The sequence below is a fragment of the Ruditapes philippinarum genome, unplaced genomic scaffold, assembly GCF_026571515.1.
Source record: "Ruditapes philippinarum isolate M1 unplaced genomic scaffold, ASM2657151v2 ctg9111_1_1_1_1, whole genome shotgun sequence".
In the NCBI taxonomy this organism is placed as follows: domain Eukaryota; kingdom Metazoa; phylum Mollusca; class Bivalvia; order Venerida; family Veneridae; genus Ruditapes; species Ruditapes philippinarum.
The window spans coordinates 30,858-44,041 of NW_026855371.1; the positions used below are offsets into that span (position 1 = coordinate 30,858).

Genomic DNA, 13,184 nt, shown 5'->3' on the forward strand with positions numbered 1-13,184 from the left:
ATTTAACAACGCCGTGCAAACGCAGTGAAAGCGCATTCTAGTGTGACAGGGCCTTAACTGACTGAGATTCGCGCTATCATTAGTTTATAACTTAGGCATTAATTTCAAAATGCTGGTATATTTAAGGGTCTTATCATGAAAGAGACCGGTATCACCCTTTACCTGTCCCTCATTTGCTTTCTTAAAATTGTTCACCTCACATCGCAAAAAATCGACATTTATGCTATAAGTCTAAACACAAAGTTCTTTGGGTTTTTTATTTACGTATGCAAGGCTGATTTGACCCCATCTTAAACAGTTTTAACTTCTGACCAGTTTATGTACATATATATATTGTAAGATGTAGATAAGTATTTATGTCGGACTCGAATGCCGATAGTTTTTAGTCAAGATTATGACTGGACCGTGCACATGCTGTTAGTATGAACCTTTTTAACGCTTTTTCTTATATTCACACGATAAAAACTAAACAATTCTTATACACTCCCGTTTTTTCCTTGCCTATTCCCCCTTCAAACATCATAATCGTTATTAACATAATTATTTGTTATTAATTATTAGCATGCAATATAAATGGAGAAAAAAACATAAAAGCTGGACATGTATATGATAGCGATCACATCATAATTTGTATATTTTATGAGTATTTTATTCGCGTAAACAGTGGTAGTAAAGACGGAAGATAGAGCTGTCACATGGCTGATGGATGATAGGGGGGACCGATGCTCGATTATTACTCAATCTCCCGTTCTTTATCTAACCATACTTTTCAATTATCAATCTTTCTAAAATGTTATTCTTCTCGATTTTCCGCGTGATTTAGACGTTTTTTTGTGATTTCTTTTTTTCATTTCTTGATTTTTTTTTGTCTGGATTATTTTTTTTAAATAACCTTTGCTTTTTTGAGAGGAGTGATAAAGTAATAAATTTCAAATTTGTTTCCTGGTTTATGGAAAGAAAGAAGTAAAAACGAATGGTTAAATATCAGTATGACATGTAGAGAAATATTGTTGGATTAATTTACTTGGAATATTGGGAATTTATATATGTCATAAAACCAAAATGGCAGGATTTTCTGTGATTGTAAAAGCCGTTTTGAGCTTAGTGTTTTTTGTGATGTTTTTGTCACAAGCCGCTATGGTAAGTTAATTTTATAATTAATTCAAAATCCATGAAAACTTCATATTTAAATGTATTATCAATCTTTTATTTATACGTTTTAACATATTTGTTTTATATGTTATATATTAATATATTTATATCTTGCATGAGGAGATCAGACTTTTTAAGCGACTTACAGTGACATCTCTCGGACTGCACGCTAAGATTACTTTGCATATTCATTTTGTTTCGCTTGTTATTTTTTTGTGTATATGTTCCCGGATATTTCCTATTCAAAAGTTAATTTTGCAGTTGCTAAAAGAAACAAAATGAGATGTTTACACGTCTTTGTTCAAACGAAAAAGTCAACATCGAGATTTTGAATGATATTTTTTTTTAAATTGTATAGATTTCCTTATTTCGTTTATTTTGTTATGTCTTGGATCGCTTAAGGAGACAATTGACAGTTTTTTCAACATGCAGCATTGCTAGATTCTCTCTATTTAAAAGAAAATTTTAAAGGCACATTATTCCTCATAAATCCATATTTTTTTCTTAAGAAATGTCAAACATATACATGTATTTAATAATAATTCAATAATGAATTTAGAGCATATTTGATGTTAAGCAACTAAAGAAAGTACAATGAAGTAACGATGAATATGCAGTAATGTGTCGTAAAGGTAGCAAAACGTAAACAAAGTGGCATTTGACTTCCATACAAAATACTACATTTTGTAATTCAATATAATTATATCACTTGCCAATAGAGAATAAGAATTAAAAGATAGTTCATCTATATACTAAATGAGTATTATATTAAACTGTAACGAGATAGCAAAAATAAAATGCCTTTGAGAAATTAAAAATATTGCTTTAGGCATAATGGGCCTTTAAAGTGGCAATTCTTTTACAGAGATAAGTAAGGATAAGGTTAACATGGTTCACTTCAGTGTGACTTTTGTCAGGGGACAGAACTTATCTGGAATTAAAAGAGTTATGCTCACAGAAATAAGGGAAATACACGTCAGTCAAACAACTTATAAACATTTCAAGGTCTTGCAAACATATATTAACTTTCATCAAATTTTAATAACTTGTAAACAGACGGCCACAATATAACCTATGGGCAAAGCATGTAAATTTATGTTCGAAACTTTATGGTAAAATGTGGCCAATATCGTCAAAATTGACGACATGAAATTTTATTAAGGGAGTCACAATCCATATGATTCATGCACATGAAAAACTTATTTGACTGTCTTCTCGTATTGTCACACACTATACTTTAATCTATAATTTAAATAACTAAGGCTGTAAAACTTTCTGAAATACTTAGAGATCTAGAGTTGATGTACACAAACATCTTACATTAACATGCACATACCTTGGCGTGTAGGAGATAGGAAAATCAAAAAAGTATAAATGACATTTTACTACATCATACAGCAGTATGATTTTTTTTTACCTATGATTTAAATCAAAATGAAATCATTGCTAAACGGTTAAAACCCTAATAATATTTTGTTCCGGTGCATTTTATTCTGTTTACGTACAATACTCATGTGTGTTGCTTAAATAACTGTGATGTTGTTACAAATCCTTCGAGAATCAACCAACAGATGAAAACAACAAAATGTTACTGTTGATGAATTTTATAAAATATTTTTTATTTCATTAGATATAGCTTTATATCTTAAAGATACTTATAGGTACTACCATTTTGCCACGAGGTCCCCCGATGGCAATGATTATTTTCTATGTGATATGTAAAGACAGACAACCTGTCCACAAAATGTGGTGCTAAACAAAATAAAAATAGTCAGTTATCTTAATAGAAAGTAAATTCTATTCAAATCAAGCCTTCATCGTGGCTTGCCTTATGGCACACCATATCTGCACTGGATAGTAACGACAGAATAGTCAATGACATGCGATGAATATGTCGGAAGAAAGAAGAAAAAAAAGACTAACAGTTCAATAATTCATCACTACAACAAATAAAATAAATAAAATTATGTATATTAAAAAAGCAATTCTTTACAATGTCCTTGAATTATGGTAGGAAAGGTTTTTTTATCCGTGCAGTATATAAAATGTTCGACGCGGTATAACATATCTGGCTTTATACCTGATATATACAGACTTCTCAAAAAATACAATTTACTTAATGAACTAGATATATATATAAGTACCGGCATATTTCACTCAAAACAACAATGGAAAACACTATTACATCTACATGTGATAATTCCAGAGAAATTTCAGAGGAATGAAAGATTAAACCAAAACTTTTCAGACACTATATCAAATGTTGATTATTTGCCAAAGTCCGGGCACCCGTGTGATCTTTGGATTATTGCAACAGTGCATCCCATGTGTGCCGTAGCTGTTATGCTTGCCGGAAAGAGAGTTTCACGTCAGTTTACAGAACTATGTAAAAAGTGTGAAAATATTTGTGACGATGTAAATGACCATTTATTGAACTTTTGCCAAGTCAACAATTCAGTCAGACAGTCAGTATGGAACACTATAATAAATGACGTCGGCTTAAACTATTATTTGAAATGGATAAATCAAGCAAGAGCTACTCAAATGGACATGCTCTTAAACTTAACATACGCGAGTGCCAGAAAATCACGTTTTCTACTGTTGCGTCTGATTTATCAAATGTTCAGTTGATTAGGTGTAGCAACAGTGACACAATGATGCTATGTTTGTTATTATCACTTGTTTGTTCTTGTTGTTTGCGCTGTTTGTCATGCATATTTTGATCTGAATACGCTTTAATCGCTAAAGTTGTTATAACGACAACTTGTTTCATAAACGTAAACCTAAACATTTGTTTAAAGTTCAGATGGTTATCCATCATATATCATCAGTTGATAATTAATGAATAATTCTTATCTATATTTCACATACTATTTTATATTACATGTATATATATATAATTTAATATTGTAATGTCGAGTGACTGTTCGCTAAACATATATATAATAATTTATTTGATAATTACAGTTTTATGTCACTTATATTCAGATAACTTGTCTAACTTTTCGAATAATAGACAAGTGTTGTTTTTAAGTGAAGTATATATTATTCATTTACCAGAGAGAAGTTTCTAGAGTTTCGTTTCGTCTAGAACTCGCACTCTAAAAAGCTTTACAGTCACTCACAATTATGCTATATAAATTCTTTTCATATATTTAGATGTCACGAATATTTGTATTGTTACATTATGTACATTGTATGTAATTGCTGTTATTGTTTGTTCAGCTCTTCAAATATTGGAGGAAATAAAAGTATCTATCTACCCTTCCCTGAAACACATATTATGGCAACCATGAATGAATACGGTTTTTCGGTCTCACCTGCGCAAAAAAAATAAGATCATGTACACAAATAGTTAAAATAGAAAGCAAATGCTGATATTTGTTGACTTACTTAATTCCATCTTATCATGATAAGTCATCTCAAATAAAGGATACGTATATATAAAAGCAAAAGGTAGATTATTTGTGTACTTTAAAAACCGAACGTTAAAAATATGTACCCAATGACAACATTTCGGATTGCACTATATCTAAATATTCATGGGCATTTTCATATCTAAATATTCATGGGCATTTTATATCTAAATATTCATGGGCATTTTTCACTTAGTTCTGGTTGCAAGTCATATTTATCAATTTAAATTACAAAACTACATCTCTCTAATGGATGTTTAATACACAGATTCGTTTTGCATTGTATAAAGAATACACCTGCTGTCTTTTACACCAACATTAACGTGTTAGAACTACTTTAAACCCGCATTATTTCCGAGATGATTATGGATATACATTAAGGTGTTCCGAAAGGTGGTATACGCGTTCCTTAAGTAACAAAGTGGCATTTAACCTTTACGAGACTTTCAACTAACTAATGTTTAGATGTTTTATTGTTTCTATGGATTTAACAAATGAAACATCAGAAGCAAAAAGTAATAATAAAACTTGCTGTTTAATGCCAGAGTAATAAACATACATTTTATACCGAAATTTAGGTGTAAAAACTGCTCACGAACTTGTTTGATTAATGTACAAAGCTGTAACAGCAACATATTCCCGGTCAAAGTGTTAAGATAGAACACATTTAGGTCAAGCAGACGACAAATGATTTATCCAGTATCCATATTTATCATCAAACCCTGTGATTTGTTATAATTCATTTTATACAAAAAACCTAATTTATGTCAGCGTTATCAAAATGTAAGTTTTCAAGTGAATTTATGTGTTTTATGTCGGGCATGAAGATGCAACCATAACTTACTGCATGAAACAGGTGGTAAAATATAAATAATATGTCCATTGTACTAGTACTTAACTTTACTATTAGTTTACCACTGAACGATGAATATGTGAATTTAGACACAATATGTATCGCAAAAACATGTAAAGTTAAGTACTAGCATAATGGACATTCCAAACATTTTCCAGTATTTAACTTAACTATTGAACAGCATAGTAAGTATATGTAAAGTAATTCTTGGTATTCAATGCCACCTCTATAAGGACCACTGAGAGATATAGGAACATCTTAAAAACCATACTGTCTGGCCATTATTTATATTTTACCACCTGTATCATTTCATTTTTTATTACATCATGGACAAGTTGTTTTTATAGTTTGTAAATTTTCAGGCTCCAGTGCTTCTGTACTTTCTAATTAGGTTCAAACAGATCTATCAATTTTAACGACTACGTCATGGACTTATGTGTTGACTTGTTATATACATTCTAAATAAATGAAAATGATGTGACCGAATGACGATATATTATAAAATTTCTATGTGTCCTTTCATGTCATTGAGACAATTTTTTCTACACATTTTTATTGTCTGTTAAAATGTCAAGTCAACAATAAAAAGGTAGAAATTGATGCCAAATACTTACATGCATCACGCATATAGCTTTTACTTCATTACTAAATATAAAAGACAATACATAAAACTGTCAAGGATTAGACAAATAAAGCAATCTTCCGCTAGACAGCATTTTTTGTACTTACTCAAAGAATGACAGTGACGCTGCTATTGCTTTAACACTTTGTTATAGACCCGTTATGCTCCTGAAATGATTTTATTTTTATTTCTCATTTTTTTTTTGCTGTCCTCTTACAGTTGTATAAAGATTTATTTATATTTTAATCTAATTACCTTAACCATCCTTTGCTTTTGATGCTTTTTGCAAATAGTATAGTTATAGTGATGTAGTATTTGGTATTGAAGTCAAGATACTACTTTGTTTACATTTTGCTACTTTTCTGGCTTTTGATTTCACATCAGCGCTACTTTCTTCAGGTGATTATTATTTATGCTTTAAACCCGTTTTTTTTAAAGTTATTAAACTGAAGTTTACCTTTTTAAAAAGGAAAATGTGTTCATTTTTGATGCATAATGATTTGCACAGTAATGACGGTGTTCACGAAGTTCTTAATTGATTATATATACATTGTAACCTTCATTCAAAACCGGAAACATGTCGCTTTTCCAAAGCACTCTGCAGTAGCAAACTGTCTTGTAAAATCGCCTAAGAATAACTGACCGTGCTTTTTAAAAGAGATGATTGTCTCAAAATAAATTCTACATCAATTGGGTAAAAGGGCATATTTGTTGTACATTATATTCCCGAGGTCTGACATATTTATTTCCAATAAACATACGATTTGCAACGTAATTGTTTCTTTGATAAAATGCTTGTTCATTTAACTTCAATTTTTCATCGATGATGATAGGGTATTGTAATTAAGATAGATTTATACATAATAAAAATGTTTACATTCATTATAGCAAATTAGTACGAATTGATTACATGTAAAACATAGGCCGCCTCGGGACACGGAAGAAATTGAACTTGAAATTTGAAATGTACACACCTTCGCAATAAATAAATTATAAACGGTTTTATGACATGTACAAATTGAAATATGTTTGTTTCGAAGTAAATGTTATAGTGGTGGCATTTTCACCTATATAATTACTGTTTCTACCGGCAAATATTAGTCCTTTCTGTAGGAAACCTCGGTCTACATAAATGAATTACTAGTACGTAACCCTTTAGGGTGATTCACCAATTTTTCTTTCTAAATGAACAGCAACGTTCGAAATATCATGAATTGAATTGAATTTCCATTACTTATTTTTGGAATTCTAATTCTTTCGAAAGATAAGACAGAAAACAGAATTCAATGCATTTTGTTTTTACGAATACCTTTATACATTTCATCATTTTACCATACAAAGTATACATGTATTTGTAAAGAAAAGACTGCGGGAGTACTATTTTCTTTCAATTATATTACACATTAGAATTGTTTATCCCTTGTAAGTTGATTTATTCTAATTCAAAAGCAATTCAAGAATTTTTTTCTTTACCATTAATGTATTAACATTTGTTGTCCATAGCTATGTTGGGTATATTTCATTTTTGTTACTAAAATGAACATTAAATTAAATAGTAACAATTTTTTTTATCCATGTTCATATGTTATTTTGAGACCGTATTTGTTTATTTTATTTGCTCTTAACCAAAAACTAAAATACAAAATGTGTGTCACTATGCCATTTTAGTTAAACCGTGGATTTTAGTCGCGCAAAATTTAGGGCACGTGTCAAATACGGACTTCAATCAATTCTCATTTTCACGGTTTTCAACGACTGTCAAAATTGGCATTAATTCGTTCTGGACGACCGAGGAAAGTTTAAAATCTGTGATATTAATCTCGACAAGTACATTCATCAAGAGGGGTTCATATAGAAAGAAATGCATTATTTTATGTCAACTATTTAAACAGCAACAGGATTATTAACAACGTTGTAACTCATTATGAAAACAATCCATTTTTCTTAGTCATCATAAGTGATAAATGATGCACACATCTTTAGAAGCTCAAAAATACAAGTATCACAAATCATCATTTTTATCTTAATATTGTTCATCATCATCACCATCATCACTATCATCATCACCACCATCATCATCATCATCATCATCATGATCATCATCATCATTTTAATCATCATTTATTGTCATTCTTATATTCACAAAAGTTAGGTTCTCTTTCAGATAAACTTACGCTAATGAAACTTTCAAACTTTAAATAAGCGATATCTATAACATCTACAATGACCTACTAAGGAGACGTAAACAATTTTTTCTTATGATTAATTATGTTTACCGCTTATATCAATAAAATGAATTGATTTGTTTTCTTTTGAAATATATTTTATTCAAAAACAACGCTTCGTCATCTTATATCATTACATCATAAAGGACAGTTTTATAGAGCACTCAAAGTCTTACGAAATATCTCTGAACAAAATGCTGCTGTTACAAATGGTAAATTATGCAGTCCAAATTATGTAAAAGATAAAATTATGCAAAACAACACCTGTTTATTACGTGTTATTTGGTAAAGTGTGCACAAGTTCTCTATTAGAATGACCTTTTCAAGAATTTTGATGTTTGAGCATAACTGAAATAAATGATATTCATTCGCAGTCGTAACTTTCGTCCTTTTGGAGGTTTGATAAATTGAGTTTTAAATTTTGAAAACTTTTACAATAAAATGGAAATAATTTTCATTAAAACTGGAGCAGCTTTGAATTTAAATGGGTTGCTATAAATGTCTCATTGTTTTCAACAAAATGAATGATGGCCCATGTTACAAATTCAAATTAGTGCAAACGACAGTTTTTTTTTGTAATTAAAACTTTCCATGAGCAGCAACCAAGTTTATTTCATAGCATTTCATATGAGAATTATGCAATGTTTTGGGATAGCAAATATCCATAATGGCTCATTTTAATAACATTTTTATCTAACAAGTATACATGCAATTAACTGTAATATTCATTATTGAGCATTAAAGGGTATTTTGGTAGGATATATTTATTGGGTAAATTCAGTAAGGTATATTCTTATTAGAGCTTTATCGTGTAAATTCATAAAATAAACAACAATTAAAAAAAACAAACACCCCCCCCCCCCCCCCAAAAAAAAAAAAAAAAAAAAAAAAAAAAACGCACGCACACACACAACAGCAGCAGCAGCAACAACAACAAAAAACAAACCCAACAACATGACTTTACTTACAATTGACATAAGCGCTTACTTTCTTAATTTATAGCCGTTAATGAAATATTTTGTCATATGGCATTACATCTGAATCCATAGCTAGAAGCTATAGGATAACTTACTTATTTAATAATATTTTAAACAATGGTAGTTGAATAATCTTATTATAACTTTAAATTACCAGGGATACGCTGTCATACTATTGCATTGTAACATCTGCACTGTGTTGATGCCTCATACATGCATTTATTTATACACCAATTGCACCTATATACGCTTGACGAAATGCTAAGTCGACATATTAGAAAAGTGTTTTGTAGCGATGAAATGGCCAATGGAAACATTTTATTACCGCGTTAATGGTGTAAATAAATGCAAGCTTACAAATTAATATGATTATCTGTGTTCTTTTTATACACAAAATACATGATTACTTTTATTCTCCCATATTGATTATAAGAAAAATATTTTACGGTATTTCTCACTAGAAGGAAATATGAAATGCAGTTTATAGGGGTTGTGGTATTGCGCTGCTCGATGTGGGCGACTTTAATACCGGAATATACTCTAATTAAATGTCTAATTAATGAATTGATATGTGTGTGTTTGTTACTAAGTGTTTACCTAATTTGGAAAAATAACAGATGAAAATGTCAATTTTGATGACATGTCCCAGCATATCTGCTGTAATATAAGCATGCGCACTTCAGATTAAAAATAAAAATGCACGGAAAAAAGTAAAACAATATTATGCCTATGTGCTTTTCAATGGAAAAATTATTACACCAATACAATGAAACCAATGTGAATGTTACAATGTGAATTGTAACACATTTACTTTGGCTTACTATTTATCATTCTTGTACACCGACTGTGCATTATCATAATTTCAAACACTAAATTGGTTAGTGTTCATTGGTAAGCATTGGTCGATTGGCTGTGCCGTTCTTAACCAATTTAATTTGGTAAATGCTTTCTTATAAACTTATATAGAGAAAACGTATCACACTCTTGTTTATGAAATATTCCGGAAATACTTTCTCAAATCTAAAATTCAGTTTTAAACTAAATGAAAGGTAAAAGTTCTTGGACTATAATATCAATACTGACTATTTGTGACATATTGAGTTGTATTGCATTGCATTGCATTGCATTGCATTGTATTGTATTGTATTGTATTGTATTGTATTGTATTGTATTGTATTGTATTGTATTGTATTGTATTGTATTGCATTGCATTGCATTGTATGAATAGAAGCGATCGGCCTTCAAAACTCTGCCCAACGCTGTCTTTAAACAGCACAGCTCTAAATTATCATTGAATGTTTAATTTGAATGTGAATTTTTTGCTGATATCTTTTTATTATGCTTATATTCAAATGCTGTTATAAAAAAAGAAGTAATGACATCTTATGTAATAGCACGTCAAAACGTGAAAGATACCAAACTTTGTTTAAATGATAAACATACCACACAACAGGTTTCAATTATGTTCTAAAATCTAAATCGTAAAACAATTGAAACCTGTCTTATCTTAAGACTTCTTATTTCTGATGAATATATTAAATGTAATTTGTTAAATATAATTACAGGCAATATCACGGACAGTACAGCAGTCTGGAAATGATCTCTTTAAAATGCCAGTGTTCCAACAACAAGTTCATTCTGCAAAAGCTATTTATAGTCAAAATAAAGTTAATACAGGTATGTACAATATCACTATTAAATGTATGAATTAATTAACATTTTACTTCCTCTTTTAATTGCCTAGTTTAATACACAGCATGTTATAGATAGTATTATTTGACTCAGATGACATATTTAATGTGTCACGTGTCATAAACTTACATAATTATCAGTATAACAGAAAATAAAACATGCTCATTAAACGTCCAGAAGATTGTTATCAAATGTATAATGCGAATTTATATGACCAAGGAAAGATCACCATTTTATTCGCTTTCCATATTGACATACATGTTCATATTATAATGTTACTTGTTTTGCAAGAAATAAGGCAATGATTAATACTGTTTTTATTTAAGGAGTTGTAGAAGTCCTGGATTGGAGAAAAGTGTTTATTGTCTTTAATATAATATCAAGATAGTTTATTTTACTTTTAATCGGCGTGAAATAAGACAACTGAAGCCCTTATCCCGCAGAAAGATCCAAATAATGTTTTAATATAGTTAATTGACCACCTATAGTGTGTAGAATTTTAAAAATTGCTTACCTATTTTGTGTGAAGTCAAAACATATTTATTTTATATTAACAAAGAGACTGTTAAGCAATTATCAATATTTTCTAATATCAAACTTGAGCGTAGTATCTTTAACTGATTTTAACTTTATTAGCACCTTCATATACATTCAATGTCATTGACCAAAGCATGTGATACAACATGAAGAATTGTAAAGACTTCATCCCAGCAATTAACCTTCTTTCAACAACAGAAGCAATGCTTCACAATAAAGTAGGACTGTACAATACACTCAACCGCTTAAGCGCATCATCTTTAGGCAACAATACAATCTCTTTCTGGTGCCATGGCTGATAAAACACCGCTAAAATTGTAATATGAATTGTGTCTTGTTGCCTTTAGTATAAAAATCACTTACAGAACTTTGGATGGAAAGAATGGATATATTTGATATCATATATAATCTCAAACTTCAACCATAACTGGGTATCACTTTGGGCTTAGAATTAGAGAAATTAATGTAGATTGTATATTTATATCAACTATTCATGGATAAGATTATAAACTATGTACTTACTGTATTTTGTAATTTTCCGCAAAAATTTGGATTGATTTATAGTAATTGTAATTGTTGTAATTGGTAACAATCATTGAATATTGGGTTTTCAGCAAAATATCTAAAATAGATTTAAAACTGACTTCTATGAAAAAAGGAGCGCCATAACTTTCCTTTTTGTTCATAATGTTTATAAATGTTATGCAAAAGAGAAAATAAGAATCCGCAAAGGAAGTCCAAAAGGCAAAATTGAAAATGTTGCAGGCTCTGTTTGATTAAGCCTGTTCATGGGCTGTACTGTTAAGTTCAAACTACCGTCTACGCCCCCTAGCACCGCCTTCAGCAGAATTCAACATTTTAAAATGAAAATACCATATATCTTATGCTAAGATTGATGCCTTTACCAATGTCGTATTACAATCATATTGGCTATAATTTGCTGATAATAAAACTATATTTTCTTACTTTGAGCAAGGATTACATATTTCATTCGATAAATGGGTATTATTGTTGTAGAAAATGTGTAGAAAAAAATGCTGATAATGAAGTAATAAGTCCCTTAATTATATAATTGTGACGGTTAGTGTAGCAAATTTTTATGCATGTTAAAACAATTACTTGTGTAGCTGTTACACTGCCATTGAACGGACGATTTGAGCAGGATCAAAATGTACTATATGCAAAGGAATTTTAAAGGCTCTATGATACCTGAATTCACTCTTTGAAAATTTAACTCTTTATATCAATGATAATTTGAAACTTTTTATTTCGGGTGTAATTGATCTAAGATTTGTGGTAACTGTATGACAGACCATAAAACAAATTATACAACAACCAACGCTGAGTATTAAACAGCAAACATGTAGAACATATATACGGGTTAGTGTATTTTCTTTGTACATAGAATTGTAAAGCTTTGATATAAAATATACTGAAAGTATGCCTATTTTCATCAATATACCATTTAATGTTGCTACAGGGACGAAATAATACTTTGCAAAATATAGAAAATAGCTGCGCAGTCTGATCAGGATCCATGCTGTTCGCTTACAAACCCTATAACAAGTAGTGAAACTGATAGCGAACAGCATAGATCTTGATCAGACTACGCGGATGCGCAGGCTGGTCTGGAACCATGCTGATCGCAAACCAATTATGTTGGTTTTGTCGTGACTCGGCTCATTTATTAAAAGAATTTCAATTTTCTTT

General features: G+C 30.1%; 1 protein-coding gene across 1 annotated transcript in view; it reads left to right on the forward strand.

The window, feature by feature from the left end:
• The first annotated feature begins 681 nt into the window (after nt 1-681).
• The window catches only part of LOC132743085 (A disintegrin and metalloproteinase with thrombospondin motifs like), a 30,842-nt gene continuing 18,339 nt past the window's right edge, over nt 682-13,184 (forward strand). The window contains exons 1-2 of the mRNA XM_060731595.1: nt 682-1,140; nt 10,811-10,922. Of these exons, the coding sequence (XP_060587578.1) occupies nt 1,063-1,140; nt 10,811-10,922 (190 nt within the window). The 5' untranslated portion in view covers nt 682-1,062. The remainder of the gene's footprint in view (nt 1,141-10,810; nt 10,923-13,184) is intronic.